The 15908-nt window shown below is 56.0% G+C and overlaps 1 protein-coding gene across 4 annotated transcripts; it reads right to left on the reverse strand.

Moving 5' to 3' along the window:
* Positions 1 to 10528: 10528 nt before the first annotated feature.
* On the reverse strand, positions 10529 to 14821 carry FOXA2 (forkhead box A2). Of its 4 annotated transcripts, none has more exons than XM_043883681.1 (3): positions 14688 to 14821; positions 13623 to 13692; positions 10529 to 12548 (listed from the first exon to the last, which is right to left on the reverse strand). In XM_043883681.1, exons 2-3 carry the CDS (start codon positions 13689 to 13691, stop codon positions 11226 to 11228), a joined length of 1392 nt encoding a protein of 463 aa, XP_043739616.1. In that variant the 5' UTR covers position 13692; positions 14688 to 14821; the 3' UTR covers positions 10529 to 11225. The 4 variants fall into 4 exon arrangements, with proteins under 4 accessions (XP_043739616.1, XP_043739617.1, XP_043739614.1 ...); XM_043883682.1 differs by lacking the exon at positions 14688 to 14821 and adding an exon at positions 14485 to 14628; XM_043883679.1 differs by lacking the exon at positions 14688 to 14821 and having other exon boundaries at positions 13623 to 14469.
* Between the last annotated feature and the right edge of the window lie 1087 nt (positions 14822 to 15908).

Here is a 15908-nt window from a genome sequence, read left to right on the forward strand (position 1 = left end):
TTTGAGATAGTATCGACTTTGAAAAAGAAAGTTCCTTAATTTTTTAAAAATACTATCATCATAGAAGGCTTACTGCACCGAAAGCTTTCAGGAAAACTGACCTTTATCGTTTGACTTTTAATTTTTTTCAACAATTATTGAATTTTAAATGATCGTTGTTTAGGATTCATCCTAATCCTCTGTATTGTGGGTGGCTGGCAATTATGTCTTTCTGTTTATCTTACACAAATAGATGGTGGAGTTCGATGTCCACAGATGACAGCCATGCAAACCTCCTCCTGGAAAAGAGCTCATGACAGGGACTCAGCTAAAACACACGGTCCGCTCGGAGGATGGCAAACTACGGGCAATAGGAACCTCTTTTTCTTTCTCTAGTCCTAATGGAGGAGGAAACGGGGATCTTGCTAAGAACCTAAAAGCATTGATCATCAGAGTAAGTTTGCCAATTTCATTTGCTTTTACCCCCAAAGAGCTCTGTGTGCAGGCAGGAGATCTAGAAGCAGCTGTCAGGCATAGTAGACAGCAATCGCCCTCACTTCCAAATGCTCAGCTGTGTCTGAGCAGCCAAAGATGGAGGAGGCTCGGCTGTCCTGGGGTGGGAGGGGGAAAGGAGGAAGGTCTCGGGAGGTCCTGAGAAGTAGGTCTTAGCCGGGGATAGGGGGAGACTGGCAGGAGAGGGAGCCCAAGTGTCAGTAGGGAGCTTCCGCTACAGAAGTAGGAACACGGGAGGCTGTGTCCTTTGGGGGAGACGTTAGTTCTCAGAGGAAGGAGTAGCACCCCCTGAAAGACCTAACTGCTTTAGGGAGGATAGCTGAGGGTGCTCCAGGTGGCTCAGTGGTAAAGAAAACGCTTGCCAATGCAGGAGACACAGGAGACTCAAGAGATGCAGGTTCAATCCCTGGGTCAGGAAGATCCCTAGAGAAGGGAATGGCAGTGCACTCCAGTATTCTTGCCTGGAGAATCCTAGGGACAGAGGGGCCTGGTGAGCTACAGTCCAAGGAGTCGCAAAGAGTCGGACATGACTGAGCAACTGAGCATGCACGGATAAAGACTGTGGTCCCACTGTGCCTTCGTGATTAATAAGAGCAGAAGCCTAACACAGGGGTTGCGGGGGGAGTGTGTGTGAGTGTCTGTGTGTGTGTGTGTGTGTGTGTGAGAGAGAGAGAGACTCCGTTAAATGCAAGGGAGAAATCCTGCAGTTACTTTTAGTTGTTTACTGAGCAAGGGCAAAATCTAAACAGCGATTTCCAGGATCAATGAAGGGATCGTTTCAGGTTCCTGAGCTGAGCCCCCTAAATGAGTCTGGCATCCTGATAACTGCAGGTTAGCACCTGAGATCAACTCCTTCCCGCAGCTCGATGCAGGCAAGAGATATGGAGGCATCTTGTTCTGAGCTCTGGGAAGGGCGAGGCGAGAAGGGGATTTAATTGTCTGCCTGGGTGAATCGAAATGTCCTTCTAAAGCAAAGAAATCAAGAGAGATTGGCCTTTAATTGGCAAACTTGGCTGGTTGGAGGGGAGTGGTGATTAAAGTGGAGGAGGATAAAGTGCAGATCAGACCCCTGCCCCTAGCTCGCCCCCACAGATTCCAAGTTTCCATTCTCCTCCTCCTCTCTAGAAGGCTAGGCGCCTGGTCTGGCCTGCACCTGGTCTGACCGTGGGGACTCTGCCCTTCTCCCCATCTCAGTCTAATGCCTCCATTGTCAGTTTGGAGTGGGGAGACTGGTTTAATCCAGAACTCTAATTATTTCCAAGGGCTGGTCATCCCCACACCCAAGACATCATTGGGTGCAAAGCGGGTCTTAGGACTCAGTTGTTCAGAACCTCCCCTGGAATCCCCAAAGGGGAGGGGCCCTGTCTGCAGGAAGTCCCATCCCACTTAAAACAATCTGGGAACTTATCTTCCAGTGAGTAGAAAAGAAAAGGAGACCTCCAGGCCAGGAGGGCCTGGCACAAGCAGGCAGCAGCCATCCTGGGCTTGCACACCCATTTGTGTGTGTGCAGCTCCACCGGGGTGGCACTCTGCCCCCAGAATGCAGGCTTACTGAGGCGGGGTCCCAGTTTCCTTCTGGGATGGAAGCAGCCCAGTCCCCCCACCACCCACCTCCCCCACCCCCAGCATCCCATTCTGGGCCAGACCTAGAGGCAGGTGTTGACCGGATCTGCATTTGTATGCACGTGGGGGAGGCAGCAGTGGGGGCAGGGCCTCGCTGCCAGCACAGCTGCGCTGGGTAAGGGTCTGCAGGGGCCCAGCTGTGGTCAGGTGTACATTCCAGCGATGCTGTCACCTGGGCTGTTGGGCCACCAGGTTCGGGTCAGAGCGAGGTCAGAGGCCCCTGATCAAGATCCCTCGTGAGTAGAACTGACAGGTGGCACCTTGTCTGTGGATGATTTTAAGTCTATACGTAAGCTATTGTTTCTGCTCCTGACATTTTCCTCTTCTCTGGCATTTTCTCTCCTATTCCCACTGCAAGAGTCATCTAGCTGCCGATTCTCTGCGCTTCTTCTCCCTTCCAGCCTTAGCCTGTGGGCCCCCAAAGCTTGAATGGGGAGTAGTCATGGTCCCTGGTCAGCTTTAGGTCCATGGTGCATGGGAATTCTAACTCCAAGAAAGAAAAGGAGACCCTTTCTAGGACAGCGCTGGGAGGGTCTCTGCCATCCTTCTAAGAAGTGTCCAAGCCTGTTCTCCTTGAGATCTTCTTGTGTCTTTCCAGCCTTCTTCTAACACTGGGGGCTCCTCCCCCAACCCCCTCCTTGCTTACCATCAGCAACTTTGAAAACCTGGGGGTCCTAGTGAAAGCAGACCTCCTACTGCATTAGAATCTGAGTTTTGCACCCAGATCACATGAAACCAGGAAAAGTTGAAAGAATACAGAGGTAAAAGATTGAGATTCAATGCTGAGCTCTGAAATTGGAGCCCTTTCTTTAATTTCTTTCTGCCTGGGTCCATCACCCATAAATTCTGACAGCTACTGGGGATAGGGGGTCTTAAATGAGGTCATGTTCATTGAAGACACCTAGCTTGGTGCATAGTACAGAAGGGGACCCCACTCAGAGATGGTGGATGGAGTACAGTGGTGATCAAGAAAAGAGGGGGAGGGGCTGGGGCAGGAATGAGAGAAACACTAAGATGGTAGAAAATTTTGCCCCAAAATGCACTCATCTTTTTTGGGTAGAGGGTAAATTTTCTCTGCTAGCAAGTTGTTGAACTTGCAACTTCTTTCTGTGTGTAAACAGCTCAGTTTCATGTAGCACAGAATTGCAGGCTGACTAGAAGATACATGGTGAAATTGGTGTCCTTTATTTTAAATTTCTTAGACTGGGCTTTTGAAGGTAAGGTGAGCAGAAAGCTCAAGTGGAGGGTGGTCTCTTTTCAAGCAAAGTACACAGGTTGGCATTTTGATCTCTCTGCTAAAGAAGCCTCTGGCTTCCACACACAGCTGCCTGTGACCCAGGTCCTGTCCTGGCCGACAATCCACCCTGGTCCTCTGCAGAAAATGCCATTCCTTCGTCATCTGCCCTCTCCAGCCCCTAGTTCCCACTTCACACCTTAGCTCCTCCCAAGTCCTCTCCGTCAAACACTTCCCAAGGCTGTTTTCTATTTTCCAGGAAGGCACTCTGAACACTCAAGTCTTCAGATTAAGAGTTGCATGCTTTTCTTTATGTGAGCCAACATTTCAAGAAAATCCATTATATAACTACATCTGCTTTGTGAAAAGAAATGGGATGATGAATTGAGGCTGTATTTCTAATGAAATAAGTTGAAATTCACCCACATGCCCCTCTATTTTGATTTGCTGGGGTCATGAGCAACCTCGGTCCAAAAAGTTCCTGCTTGTTCTTGAAACCTGTGTTTTACCTTTTTTCCCCAAGAAGTGAAACCATGGAAAAGCTGTTTTACCTAGGAAGAAAATCTAGTCCTCAACCATTTAAGTGAGCATAAGTGGAACCACTTAAGCAAGTAGAACTAAAAACCAGCAAACAGTTCTAATTCCAAAGTTTTCATTTACATCATACCCCAGTATTTCCCCCTCATGCACCTATCTTTATGATGCACAAGTTTTCCCTCTCAGTTCATTTGACATATTTAAGTTCAGTCAATATGGCCTTGCTGGCAAGGCATCCTGGCATCACAGGGAATATCAGTGCCTCCCAGTAGCTTAAAGACTGTTTCAATGCCAGGCACTTGCCCTAATGAGATGAGAGAACCTCTAGTTTTACATCAATGAATGCAGCTTAATTTGTGTTGCTTTTTTTCCAGCACCAGGACTATTGGTTGTGTTATCTGCCAGTGAAATTGCCTGCCTCTTTTTGAGAAAGAGGTGTGTGTGAAGAGTGAGTTGATGCCTTCTCTTGGGAACCTGGCGGGGATGGGGGGACATGTGTAACAGGGACATCTGACTAGTGTTTTGTTGGCAGTGAGCAAGGAACTCTGAGGAACAGTCACTAAGGTAAAAAACTGAGGACACTGCTGTGCAGATGTGCTCGTGACACCATCCTGTGTCCTCAGCACCTTCCGTAGAGGATGAACAAAGACTCTGGAACAAACCCCAAGGGTGCAGGGGCTGGGGGAGGGAAGAATAGGAATCACCTCCAGTCTGGCAATAGGGACCGGGGCGGAATGACAGCTTGTAAAATAAGCCTCCATCAGTCTCCCAGGAGACAGCCGGCCTCAACTTGGGTGTTCCCCGCTTGTTAGCCTCACTCATAATTGGTCTCCCCTCCCACCCCACGTTGTTGGTTTTCTGTGTGTGGCTTTTGGTGTGAGCGTGTTAGGTTATCAACAAATACAATGGCGGGAGGGGGCGAGGGGGGACACACAGGATTGTTTTAAAGAAGAAAGGAGAGAAAGGATGAGAGAGGGAGCAGGAAGGCTGTGAACAGAATGCGGAAGATGCCCCAGGATTTAGGCTTCCAAGGCAGCCCCTGGAGTGCTGGGGGCAGCACGCTCCCTGGGAGTTTTGTGTAAGGGAGGAGCAGCCCACCAGGAGCTGGGGACCCCACTGAGCTGGGGACCCCACTGAGCACCTGGGGGCACCATCTACACCCAGCAGTTTTTGTTTGCTTGTCTCCAGAGGTGCAGCGTCTCATCGAAAAGGAATTTCTCAAAAAAAAAAAAAAAAAAAAAAAAATCCCAATTCTTGTGCTTGCCCAGAGAAAAGATGTGGTCTCAGGAGCAGCCGAGGACCCACGGAGATGGGTCGGTTGGGTGGCCGGACACACAGGCCTGTACCAACTGGCCTTTCTCTCCATCCATGTTAAAATAGTTTCTCCCACCCTCCTCAGGATCTTTCCCTCCAGCCCACATTCTCTTTTCTCCTCTTCTCAGACGAAACCAAGTCCTGTGAGTAGTGACCATAAGAAACCTGTGGGCTGACTTCTGTAAAGTGGAGAGCCAGCTGGCTTTCCAGTCAAGGGGTGGTGGGCCCCGGGGTGTCTTGTTTTCACTCCAAAAGGGGCATGCAAGGCTCTGACACCCTCAGATATCTGTTCACTGCAAAAAGAACATTTGATGGGGAAAGGAAGCAACTGATAAGTAATTAAACGGAGCAGCAAACTTTTGGAGAGTTTTTCCTTGTGTTTTTGTTTGTGTAATTTCGCTCCACCAACCATTGGGCGGCCTGGGTTGCCATGGTGCTACAGCTGAGGCTGGTGTCCACTGGGTCCCTGGCTGGGCAGAGGCTTTTAGAGTCTGAAATCTTGCCTTCCTGTGGGGTTGATGACTCTCAGAGGGGTTTGTATGAGGGAATCTCTACTGTTTGGTGGGATTCAGTGCCTGTAAGTCTGCGGACACTGGCCACAGTTAGGTTAGGTCCATGGCGGGGGTGGGGGGGGGGGTGGCAGGCTTAGATTTTCCCTCCTCCCTCCTAGCACAAGGGGGACATTCCCACCCCCAGAGGCCCTGCTATGTTCTCTCGAGAGTTCTGGGCAACACAGTTCAGAAGATCCCGGCCCCAAGTGGAGAGGATCTGCAGAGCCCCGATCTCAGAAGGGTGTGCTGCCCCAGAGAAAACCAGTTACCCTGAGGTACCTCCAGGTGCCTTGTTGAGCAAACACACCCTCTGCTTACTCCCCCCCACCCCCATTGAGCTTTCTCTCTAGCCTCTCCCTGCCGCACGCCTCCCCACATTAAAAGGCCCCCAAAGCACTGACGACCGGCTTCTCTGTATAAAGCCAGAAGGCAGGCGATAAACATCAGGCGTTTAAATTGGCCATTTGGAAGATTACATCTCTTCAGCGAGGGTCTTTCTTTCAAAACACTGAATTAAGGGCCGCGGCTACTCCGCACCGGCTCTCAGAGGCCAGGCACCTTTTTTTATTCGGCCGTGGAGTGGGCCGGCGCGGTGACCCGGCGCCATCAGAGGCCCGGGGAAAGGACTTGGGGCGACACCGTCTAATGACAAGTAATTGACGGATTCGAGGCCGCGCATTACCAGCGGAACGGGGAGGCATTAATTATTTAAAAACGATTAGCCTCGCGTGTGTCCCGCAGGCGAGCAGTCTCGTTCAGGGAAGATAACCAGCCACGCGAACCGAAGCCGGGCTGGGAGCGCGGCAGGGCAGGCGCGCACCCCAGCCGGCCTTGGGCGCGGTGGACAAAGGCGCACGCCGCCCCACGGGGACGGGGGAGGGAGACGGGCGCCCAGGCTCTCCACACAGGGAGTTGTCCACAGAACTGACCCTGCCAATTATCAGGACCGATATCTGGCCTTTTGGGTTTGAGATGTGGGTGACAGTGGCGGGAAGGGAAGAAACTTTCCAGTTACGGTGGCGGGTAATTTCGGTGGTCAGAGACCTAGCGCGACCTACGTCCTGGCGAAATACCAAACTGATTGAACCGGCGCGAGCCTCCAACGAGCCAGACACCCAGCCCTAGAAAGCAAATCCTCAGGCAGAATGCAGATTTGGAGTGGGGAGGGACACCTGGTAGACCCCAGGGGACAGACACCTTTTCTACCCTGCTCTCCAAAGCTGAGGGTCCTGCGGTGTCAACTGGCAGCCTCGGAGCCACTAGTTTTCCGAGAGGGCGCTTTCCCGTAGGCGGGGGACAGATGCTGGGCGCGGTGACCCGGCGCCATCAGAGGCCCGGGGAAGGGACGTGGGGCGACACCGTCTGTCCGATCCCTCCAAACTCGGTGTCCTGGGCCAGCGCGGGGGGGAGCGGTCGAGGAACCGCCCCGCGGCCGGGTTCAGCATTTCCCTCCTGGAACCGGTCAGTGGCCCCGAAGCTCCCGGACCTTCCTGAGGCCCTGCGCGCTCGCGGCGAGAACCCGGGCTTCCCCTGCCGCTGGGAAAGGCGCTGCCCCTCCTCGGCTCCCGGACGGTGGGGCCCCCACCGCCGCTGGGCCTCCACGTCCCTGGAACCCACGCTCGGGCCTCCCTCTGCAGCCTCCCAGGACCAACGCGCCATCTCCCGCCGCCCCCACCCCAGCTTCTGAGGCCCAGGCCGGCTCCCACCCCCGCCTCCCCACTGTCCCAGGGCGACAGGAGGCCCTCGGATCGAATCCCCGCCCCAGAGAGGCTGCGGGAGCCTGTGGTGTCTTCCCGGCGCTTCGGGACCCCGCCAAACTTTCCAGCTGTGCGCAGGACCCAGGTTCACTCTGGGTTCCCCAACAGCTAGCATCCTCAGAATTCCCCGCAAAAAGGCCACCTCCCCAACCCCGAATTCTCTCCGACTTGGCTTCTCCCTCCTTCCCCGCCCCTCAGGCCTAGGAGCCTGGGGTAGGGCTAGGGGCTGGCTGGGGGCGGGGAGGCGCGCGGACTGGAGTGGGGGGCGCACTCCCTACCTGCGGTGCGGCGGGCGGGCGGGCGGACGGGCGGCGGCGGCAGAGCGTCCAGCGCGCGGAGGGAGGCGGCCGACTGCTCTGAGCCGAGGCATCCCCGCATTTATTTGAGCTCAAACCGAGCGACTGTTGACTTTAGCACACAAAGCAAAGATTTCACTGCCCGCTAGTTTAAAAATGAATATTTTACCAAGATATCGATCAGCGTTATAAAATTCAGTTAAGTACAATGGGATCCTGCAAAAAAAAAAAAAAAAAGAATAATAAAGGAGGGGGGGCAATATAATATCTGTGCAAATTTGCTGAAGTGTGACGTGGCCTGGAAAGTTTACCCTCCTGGAATTCGGATCTAGAATGTTTTTTTCGGTTGTTTACTGACTGTTTATTCACAGATCACGGTTGCTTAAACCCGCGCGCGGAAAAGGAAGGAAAAGAGAGGGCGAGGGAGGGAAAAAGAGACGCTGCACCCTACTACGCAGAGTTGGGGGACGCAGGCGGAGGGCAGTGTGAGCGCCAGTTAAGCTGGGGGCCTTGGCGGGAGGAGGGGCTGGGGCGAGAGGGTAGGGGGACGAAAGACTCAGGATGCGCCGAAAAGCCTCGGGAGCGGCCAGCTCCCCGACATCCTTTTTAAGTATTCCAACAGAACTATATCTTATCGGCCGGGATCAGTGGAGGGGGGCGCGCTAAGTAGTTTAAAACGACCCTCGCACAATGGGCGTGCGATAGGAAACAGAGCAGGTTAGGGCAGCGCTTTCAGCCCTCATTGTCCCGCACTCGGCCCCCGGCCCTGCCTCTCGGCTCCTTCGCCGCAGGAGCCTTTTATGTGATAATGAAACACATTTCAGGCTGGGCTCACGACGTGTGTGTCCCTGCCAGGGGGAGAGACGGCCCTGATTGCTGGCTGCGGCCTCCGGATCGCCTACCCACCCCCCCACCCCCGTCCCCTTCCCCTCCTCCCCCCTCCCTCCTCCCCCCTCCTCTCCTCCCCCCTCCCCAATTTCGCTTCCTTGTGTTCTTCGGGACAATGTGGCATGTTAAAAAGGGATTTGGAGGAGGGAGGCGGAGGCGAGGACCAACCCCCCTCAAGCACTTGGGAAGGCCAGGGTTTGAGGGGCAGAGGGATCCCGCGAGGTGGCAGAGGGCGATCTGACAGGCGGTGTCCAGGCTTCGGGAGACTGCCAGGGACACTCCAAGTTTGGGTGGTCAAGAAACCCAAAGATCTAGTCCGGACATGGGAGCATGGGCTTAGAAACCCAAGGCCAAAAGTTTCGGCTTCTCACTCCAGAAATTTTCACCCTTTGCAAGCTAGCTGTGCCCTGGATGACCCCAAGTCTCCGGGGGCCCCTAGAGCCCACTGGCTCCTGCTCTAGCCTGGCCAGCTGGCAGGCCAGCAGATGCCTCCAGCAAAACCAAAGCGGAGCCCACTCTGCCCACACAACTCCTGCTTGGCTTCTGAGGTTTCCGCTTTTATTGGTCCTGATTTTACTCCTGCTAGGCTATTTTTGAAGGGAGGCAGTGTGATTTGTAAGGATTTATTCTGGGTCTTTCTTTATGCTTTGGGGTTTTCCTTTAAGGATCACAGCATACCCACTCATCCCCTTGGCCCTGTAATCCTGGCTTGCTAACCTGGCCTAACAGTTTACTTGGCAAGGTCTCAGGAGTTTGGAGGGTAGGGCACAAACCTGCAGACCCCTGGAATCCAATCCCTGGCAAGGGGCACCTGGCCACACATGCCGGACACCCTCTTACCTCTGCCTCATTCCCCAATATACCTATATTTAAAGTTTTCCAACAGAACTCTGAGATCCCTTTAAAATCACTTCCAGGAGAAAGTCCTTTGTTTCTCCAGACCAAACGCTCAAATGCATGATACCAGAAGCCTCACTACCTCTGGGCTGCAGCAAGTTCTACCAAAGTTGTGCAGAACATCTAAGTGAAGGTGGAGGGTGGGATGGGGGTGGTGGTGGATCCTAAACAGAGGCCTGTGGTTGTTGAATCCAGGCAGAGTCCCAATTCCAGGAAAATGTGAATGGGTGCAGAGAGGCAACGATGAAAAGGAAAAGGGCTGCAACAGGAGTTTGCAAGGTAGGCCAAGGATTGGGAATACAGCAAAAAAAAAAAAAAAAAAAAACAGAAAATCCAGGATTTTTTGTTTTTTCTCCCAGAGAAACCAGCCCCAGGGTGCAAGAGATGTCAACAACATTTCACCTTCACATGGTCCAGCTGGAAAATATGGAAATGGTGTGTGGTTTTTGCCAGGCTTTGGAGATGAACCTGCATCAACCCCATAACCCCCAGAATGGTTCACCTGGGATCTTTGAGTTTCATTTTGTGTAAAGTTAAACTCAAAATTCAAAAAGTAACCTTGAACAATGTTGAGTTCCATTAATGATGTCCTTGCTGGAGTGTTTAGGGTGAAGTGTACTGAAGTCTGAAATTTACTATGAAATGCATCTAATAACGTAAGTGGACTGATGGATGTATGGATAGATGGTCAGATACCCAGTATAACAAGTATACTGAGCTGAGAACTGTAGGATCTGAGCAATGGGTATATGTCTGTTTACTGTGAAATTCATTCAACTTAAGTTTGTCTGAAAATGTTAACAATAAAATGTTGATAAAGCAGCAACCATCTCTCCCCAAATAAAATAAAACCTGCAACCAGTCAGGATCTCCCTCCCTCAATTTTAAAATAAATCCCGGATATGTTTATTTTTTTAAATCAGGCAAAGGAAAAAAATCTTGAAGATTCAAAGCAAAAAACTGGCAATAACACTTTAATATAGATTTGTGGAACTCTGGTCCTTGCAGTCAGAACACACATTTATAAGCCATAAATAAAGCACGCAGAAACCATAAATTAGTCAGACTTGAGACCTGGATTTCACCGTATCAAGAATGGGAATGCTTTTTTTTTTTTTCTTTTCTTGGGCATTTACAACAGACCCTTACATCATTTTTTTTCTCTTTTTAAAACAATAGTACAACTCTGTTTTCTGTTAAAACTACATAGTTTTACACTGAGTCACTCACAAAAGTTTGTGTTTTTTACTTTTTCTTTTTTTTTAATAAAGTAAGACTTCCCTGCAACGACAGCAATGAAGAGGAACCACAACAACAAAAAGTCAAGAATTGGCAGGTTCTTAAAGAAGCAGGCGTCTACACAGTAGTGGAAACTGAGGCTTTTCTTCTTTTTCTTTTTCTAAAACTGTGTAGCTTTTTCTTTTTCCCTCCTTATATAGGATGATAGACATCGGTGTTGCCCACGTGAGGGAGGGAAGGACTGCAGAGGGCGAGGGGAGACCTCTGGGGGGGGGCGGGGCAGGGTGTGAAGGGTCCTTCTCCCTTGCACCTTTCCAGCATCCCTTCCTCAGAGTCTCCACCCCACTTCCTGTCTCTCCCATCTGGGTCCCGGGCTAGCCGGGTCGCCGCTGTCTTCTTACGAGGAGTTCATAATGGGCCGAGAGTACACCCCCTGGTAGTAGGAGGTGTCTGCGGCCAGGGGCGAGGCATCCAGGCCCGCTTTGTTCGTGACCGGGCCCATGGCCAGGCTTCCCGGCATGGGGGACCCGTAGCCGGGGTAGTGCATCACCTGTTCGTAGGCCTTGAGGTCCATTTTGTGGGGCTGGTGGTGGTGATGGCTGTGATGGTGCTGCTGCTCTGACGACATGAGGTTGTTGATGGAGAAGGGGTGGTTGAAGGCGTAGTGGTGCTCCGGCTTCAGGTGGGCCTCGGGCGGCAGGCCCGGGTGATGCGGAGGGCCCAGCAGGTGGGCCGCGGCCTGCTGCTGCTGCTGCCCCGGCGAGGGCGCCGGCTCCGGGGGGCTCAGCGCCGAGGCCGGCGTCCCCTTCAGCTCCCCGAGGCCCCCTCGCTTGTGCTCCTGGCACGGGGAGGCGCTTGAGTGGGGCGACTCGGTGCCCGCCGGAGTCTCGGGAGCCGGTCCGGCGGCCGCCTCGCCGAGAGGACCCTGCGAGGCCTGGGCCCCGGCGGCGGCGGCGGCGGCCGCCTTCTTGCCGCCGCCCGCGGCGCCCGCGGCCTCCTTCAAGGCCAGCTGCTTCTCGCACTTGAAGCGCTTCTGGCGGCGCAGGTAGCAGCCGTTCTCGAACATGTTGCCGGAGTCGGGGTGCAGGGTCCAGAAGGAGCCCTTCCCGGGCTTGTCGGGCGAGCGGGGCACCTTGAGGAAGCAGTCGTTGAAGGACAGCGAGTGGCGGATGGAGTTCTGCCAGCGCTGCTGGTTCTGCCGGTAGAAGGGGAAGAGGTCCATGATCCACTGGTAGATCTCGCTCAGCGTCAGCATCTTGTTGGGGCTCTGCTGGATGGCCATGGTGATGAGCGAGATATACGAGTAGGGCGGCTTGGCGTGCGTGTAGCTGCGCCGGTACGTCTTGGGGTCGCGCGCGCGGCTCAGGCCGGCCTGCCCGTACATGGGGCTCATGGAGTTCATGTTCGCGTAGGGCGCCAGGCCGCCCATGGCCCCGGCCGCCTGCCCCCCGAGCGGGCTCAGGCTCGGGCTCAGGTGCGGCCCCATGCCCGCCACGCCGGCCGCCCCGGCCGAGCCGCTCATGCCGGCCATGGCGCCCGCCCCGGGGGACATGCCGGCCAGGGACGGGCTCATGCCCGCGCCCACGTACGACGACATGTTCATGGAGCCGGCGCTCATGTTGCCCGAGCCGCTGCCCATGGCGGCCGCCGACATGCTCATGTACGTGTTCATGCCGTTCATCCCCAGGCCGGCGTTCATGTTGCTCACCGAGGAGTAGCCCTGAGGACAGAGCCCGAAGGGAGGCGCATAGCGTTAGCACCGCAGCTGGAGAGCGGCCGGCCGGCTGGCCGGACTCCCGCCCCACACCCCACATCCTACGCCCCACACCCGGCCTTCGGGCCAGCCCAGGCCCCCGCCTCCAGGGAGGCCTCCAGGGAGTCCTGCCTTCGCGCGGCCCCGGCCCGGGCCCCGACCCAGCGTCCGTGTCACCCGGAGCGCGCCGCGATCGCCCTCGGAGAGGGGGCGCGGGGACTGCTCATTGCCACCCCTCAGCCCTCCTGCGCCCGGTTCAGATTCTACAGCAGGGGTCTCCAGGAGCGCGCTGAGTCAGGCACCCCAAATGCAGCTCCCCTCTGCAGAATCTCCCCGACTCTCAAGCAGGCGCCGCTGCCTCGGATGCCACCTCCGACCCTGGCCAGCGACCTGTGGGACACGGCGCTGGGCGGTCTCCCGCGGAGACGATCCCAGGGTCCTCTCCTTTCAGCTTTCCTCCCGGACCCCATCCTGGTCCCCAGGGGAACCTCGAAGCGGCTCCCGCGCGGAGCCTATGGCCACCCTGAGACATTGAGTGGCGGGACGGGGAGGGGACCGCGAACTGAACTGCTGGCGGCTGGGCTCTGCAGCCACAAACTTTCTTCCTCTTTGTCGCCTCGTCCTCGACCCTTTTTTCCTCTACCCCAGCCCCCGACTCCTGCCCACCTTCTCCTCTCCAGCTCCCCACCCCCTCGCCGGCCGACCTCCCACCCCTCCCCAGCCGCGCGCTGCCAAACACAACTCTGTTAGGATAGTGCGTGGCTCGGCCACGGAGAGGATTTGGAGGCGCCGCAAGTCAATATTTGATCACAAAGTTAATATTATCTCAAGGCTAACAGTGTGTCGTATAAAAAAAAAAAAGAGAGACCCATTTGAGTCGAAGGAGGGTAGGAAAGGCGGCTGCCCCGAGCGGCTGGGGTGGTGTTTAGGGGTGGTGATGGGCGAGGGGGGGCCCGGGAGCCGGCCAGGGAAGCGGTCCCGAGGTTGGGACCGAGGGCAGACGCCGCCACCCCGCTTTCCCCGGCAAAGCCGAGTGCCTACCTCGGGCTCGGCGTAGTAGCTGCTCCAGTCGGACGGCTCGTGCCCTTCCATCTTCACCGCTCCCAGCATACTGGAAGCCGAGTGCATGGCAGTTTAAAATTTAACAGCCACAACAAACGACCGGCAATCACCCCCCCACCCCCACCCTCCTTTAAAAAAAAAAAGTCGGCCGAGGCACGGTCCCCTCCCTCCCTCTCGCTCTCCCTGTCTCTCGGCCCCGCTTCCTCGGCCGGCCGGAGGCGGTGGTTGGAAGTGGGCGGGAGGGCTGGGTCGCGGGAGGAGGGGGCCGGGGGTAGGAGGAGGCCCGGAGCCGAGCCCCGCCGCCGGAGCGCCCGCCACCGCCGCGCTCGCGGGCTGCCCGGTGGAGGCCGAGGCTGGCAGTGCCGAGCTGCCCCGAGGCGGCGGGAAGCGCGCGGCGCGGGGGCGGGTGGGGGGGGGGCGGAGAGGAGGAGGAGGAGGAGGAGGAGGAAGGGGTGGAGGAGGGAGGGGGAGGAGGTGTGGACCGCGCGGCGGACAAGTGCCGCAGTGACGTGGGCGGCTGGTGATATAGCGCGGCGCGCCGGCGCGGGCCTCCAATCCCCAGACCCCGGGCAGCCCATTTGAATAATCAGCTCACACCTGGGTGAGAGGGAGCCCCGGCCTGCGCCCCGCACCTGCCCGGCCCCCCCCCCCAACTCAGCCGCCCTGCACCCCCGCACGCGGAACCGCGATGAGCGAGCGAAGAGGGTGGACGCGGGCCCCTGGGGGGTCCAACACCCCTTTTCGTCTGCGGGGCGTCCCCGTGGGAGGAGGGACCCGGGAGGAGGCCACCTGGTGGAGCGGCCCAGGGCTCTGACCCCCACCACCAACCCCTCTACCCCACTTCTGGTCTCGTTGCGCCGGGCGCCTGGTACGTCGGTCCGAGGGCGCGTCCGGCCTCCGCTCAGGCTCCGTAGAGCCTTATCAAAGCCGCATTTATTTATCCCGGTTTCTGCGCTCGCAGGGCTCATTCCCTGTCAAAACAGCCAGCCGGTGACTGAGCCAGTTTGCAAAGCGCTGTCCTATGTAGCAAAACTGTGTACACACCTTGAACTCCCCGGCCGCCGCTGCTGGGAGGCCACTCCCGTTACAGTTAAGACCCAGAGCGGCTACGAAGGCCTGCGGTCCCGCCGCCCCGGCTTTTTGCCTCCTCCGAGCCCGACCGGGCGGCTGGCGGGGACGTCCCCCGTCCCCAGCAGCTGCGACGGTTGGGAGACTATTTGTCTCTGATAGGACGGCGTGTTTCAAGGTTACTTTTCAGCCACAACCGAGGTGCCCACAGCGTTTCGTAACTAAAACAAACAGGGCCGGAGGTGAGGGGTGAGGCGAGAGGAGAGAGAGGAATTAAGGAATCAATACTGGGGCAAAAAGAGTCCGCTCGAGGAAGGGCTCTGTGGTCTCCGCTTTCCCGAGGAACTGTTTTATGAGAATTAGCAACCCTAGCACCGTATTCGTCCTTTTATTTTCGATCCAACTTCCAGTTCAAATGATCATCTGTTCTGGGTTAGCTACGGAGACCTCAGTGAGCCGGATTTGGGGGTGGGGGGGATAGGGAATACTACTACAGGTGTTTGGAGGTGGACACACTTTCTTGGTTCTAAAAACCCAGCTGGGCCGTGAGGATGCAGCTTTGAGCCCTCAACCCCAAAGAGAGAGAGGGGGGGAAAAAAAGGAAAACAGTGGGTACTTGGCCCACCTGTCCAGAGTTGTGGGGAGTGGTGGCCAAAGACAGAAGCGAGGTGGCAGGCATGGAACAGAGCATCTAAAGCGGAAGGCCGGGTGAGGGTTAGGCCAGAGGGCAGGGGCGGAGCAGTGGGTTGGGGCAACTCCCACCCCTTCCCTCTACTCCAAGGCGCTGGGGCCTGCAACGCTTTGAGCTAAAGGTGCAGGCACTGCTGGTCTGACCAATTCATAAAGAGGGTGTTAATGCACCCGTTGAGCGAGGGCCGGGGAAGGGTTCCCCACAGCCAAGGTCTGCGTCTCCCCGAAAGCGAGGGCCCCCAAGAGGGACAGGGAGGTCCTGGGTACAGCCCGAGAGTGCCCTGGGTATAGGCACACAATGTAGATGTGTGCGGGGAAGCCGAAGGGACCAGACCCTGGGCATCTCTCATCTGTCCCTGAGCGTGGGTGGAAACTACCTAACCACTCTCCAGAGGGCTGGGGAGAGACGGTGCGCTCTGGCCAGTTTTTCAAAGCGTTCTGCGGAGGCCCAGGGCAGAAACACAGACGCACAAACGCACACGCGCACACACACCCTTCCTCTTAACC

Source organism: Cervus elaphus, chromosome 23, assembly GCF_910594005.1.
Source record: "Cervus elaphus chromosome 23, mCerEla1.1, whole genome shotgun sequence".
NCBI classification, from domain to species: Eukaryota; Metazoa; Chordata; class Mammalia; order Artiodactyla; family Cervidae; genus Cervus; species Cervus elaphus.

What these genes read in the sequence shown, in the direction of transcription:
- FOXA2 (XM_043883679.1), bottom strand. Translation starts at nt 13,709, where the DNA reads ATGCACTCGGCTTCCAGTATGCTGGGAGCGGTGAAGATGGAAGGGCAC. An exon ending in GCTACTACGCCGAGCCCGAG is followed by an intron (nt 12,549 to 13,622) that starts GTAGGCACTCGG and finishes CTCTGTCCTCAG; the next exon opens with GGCTACTCCTCGGTGAGCAA.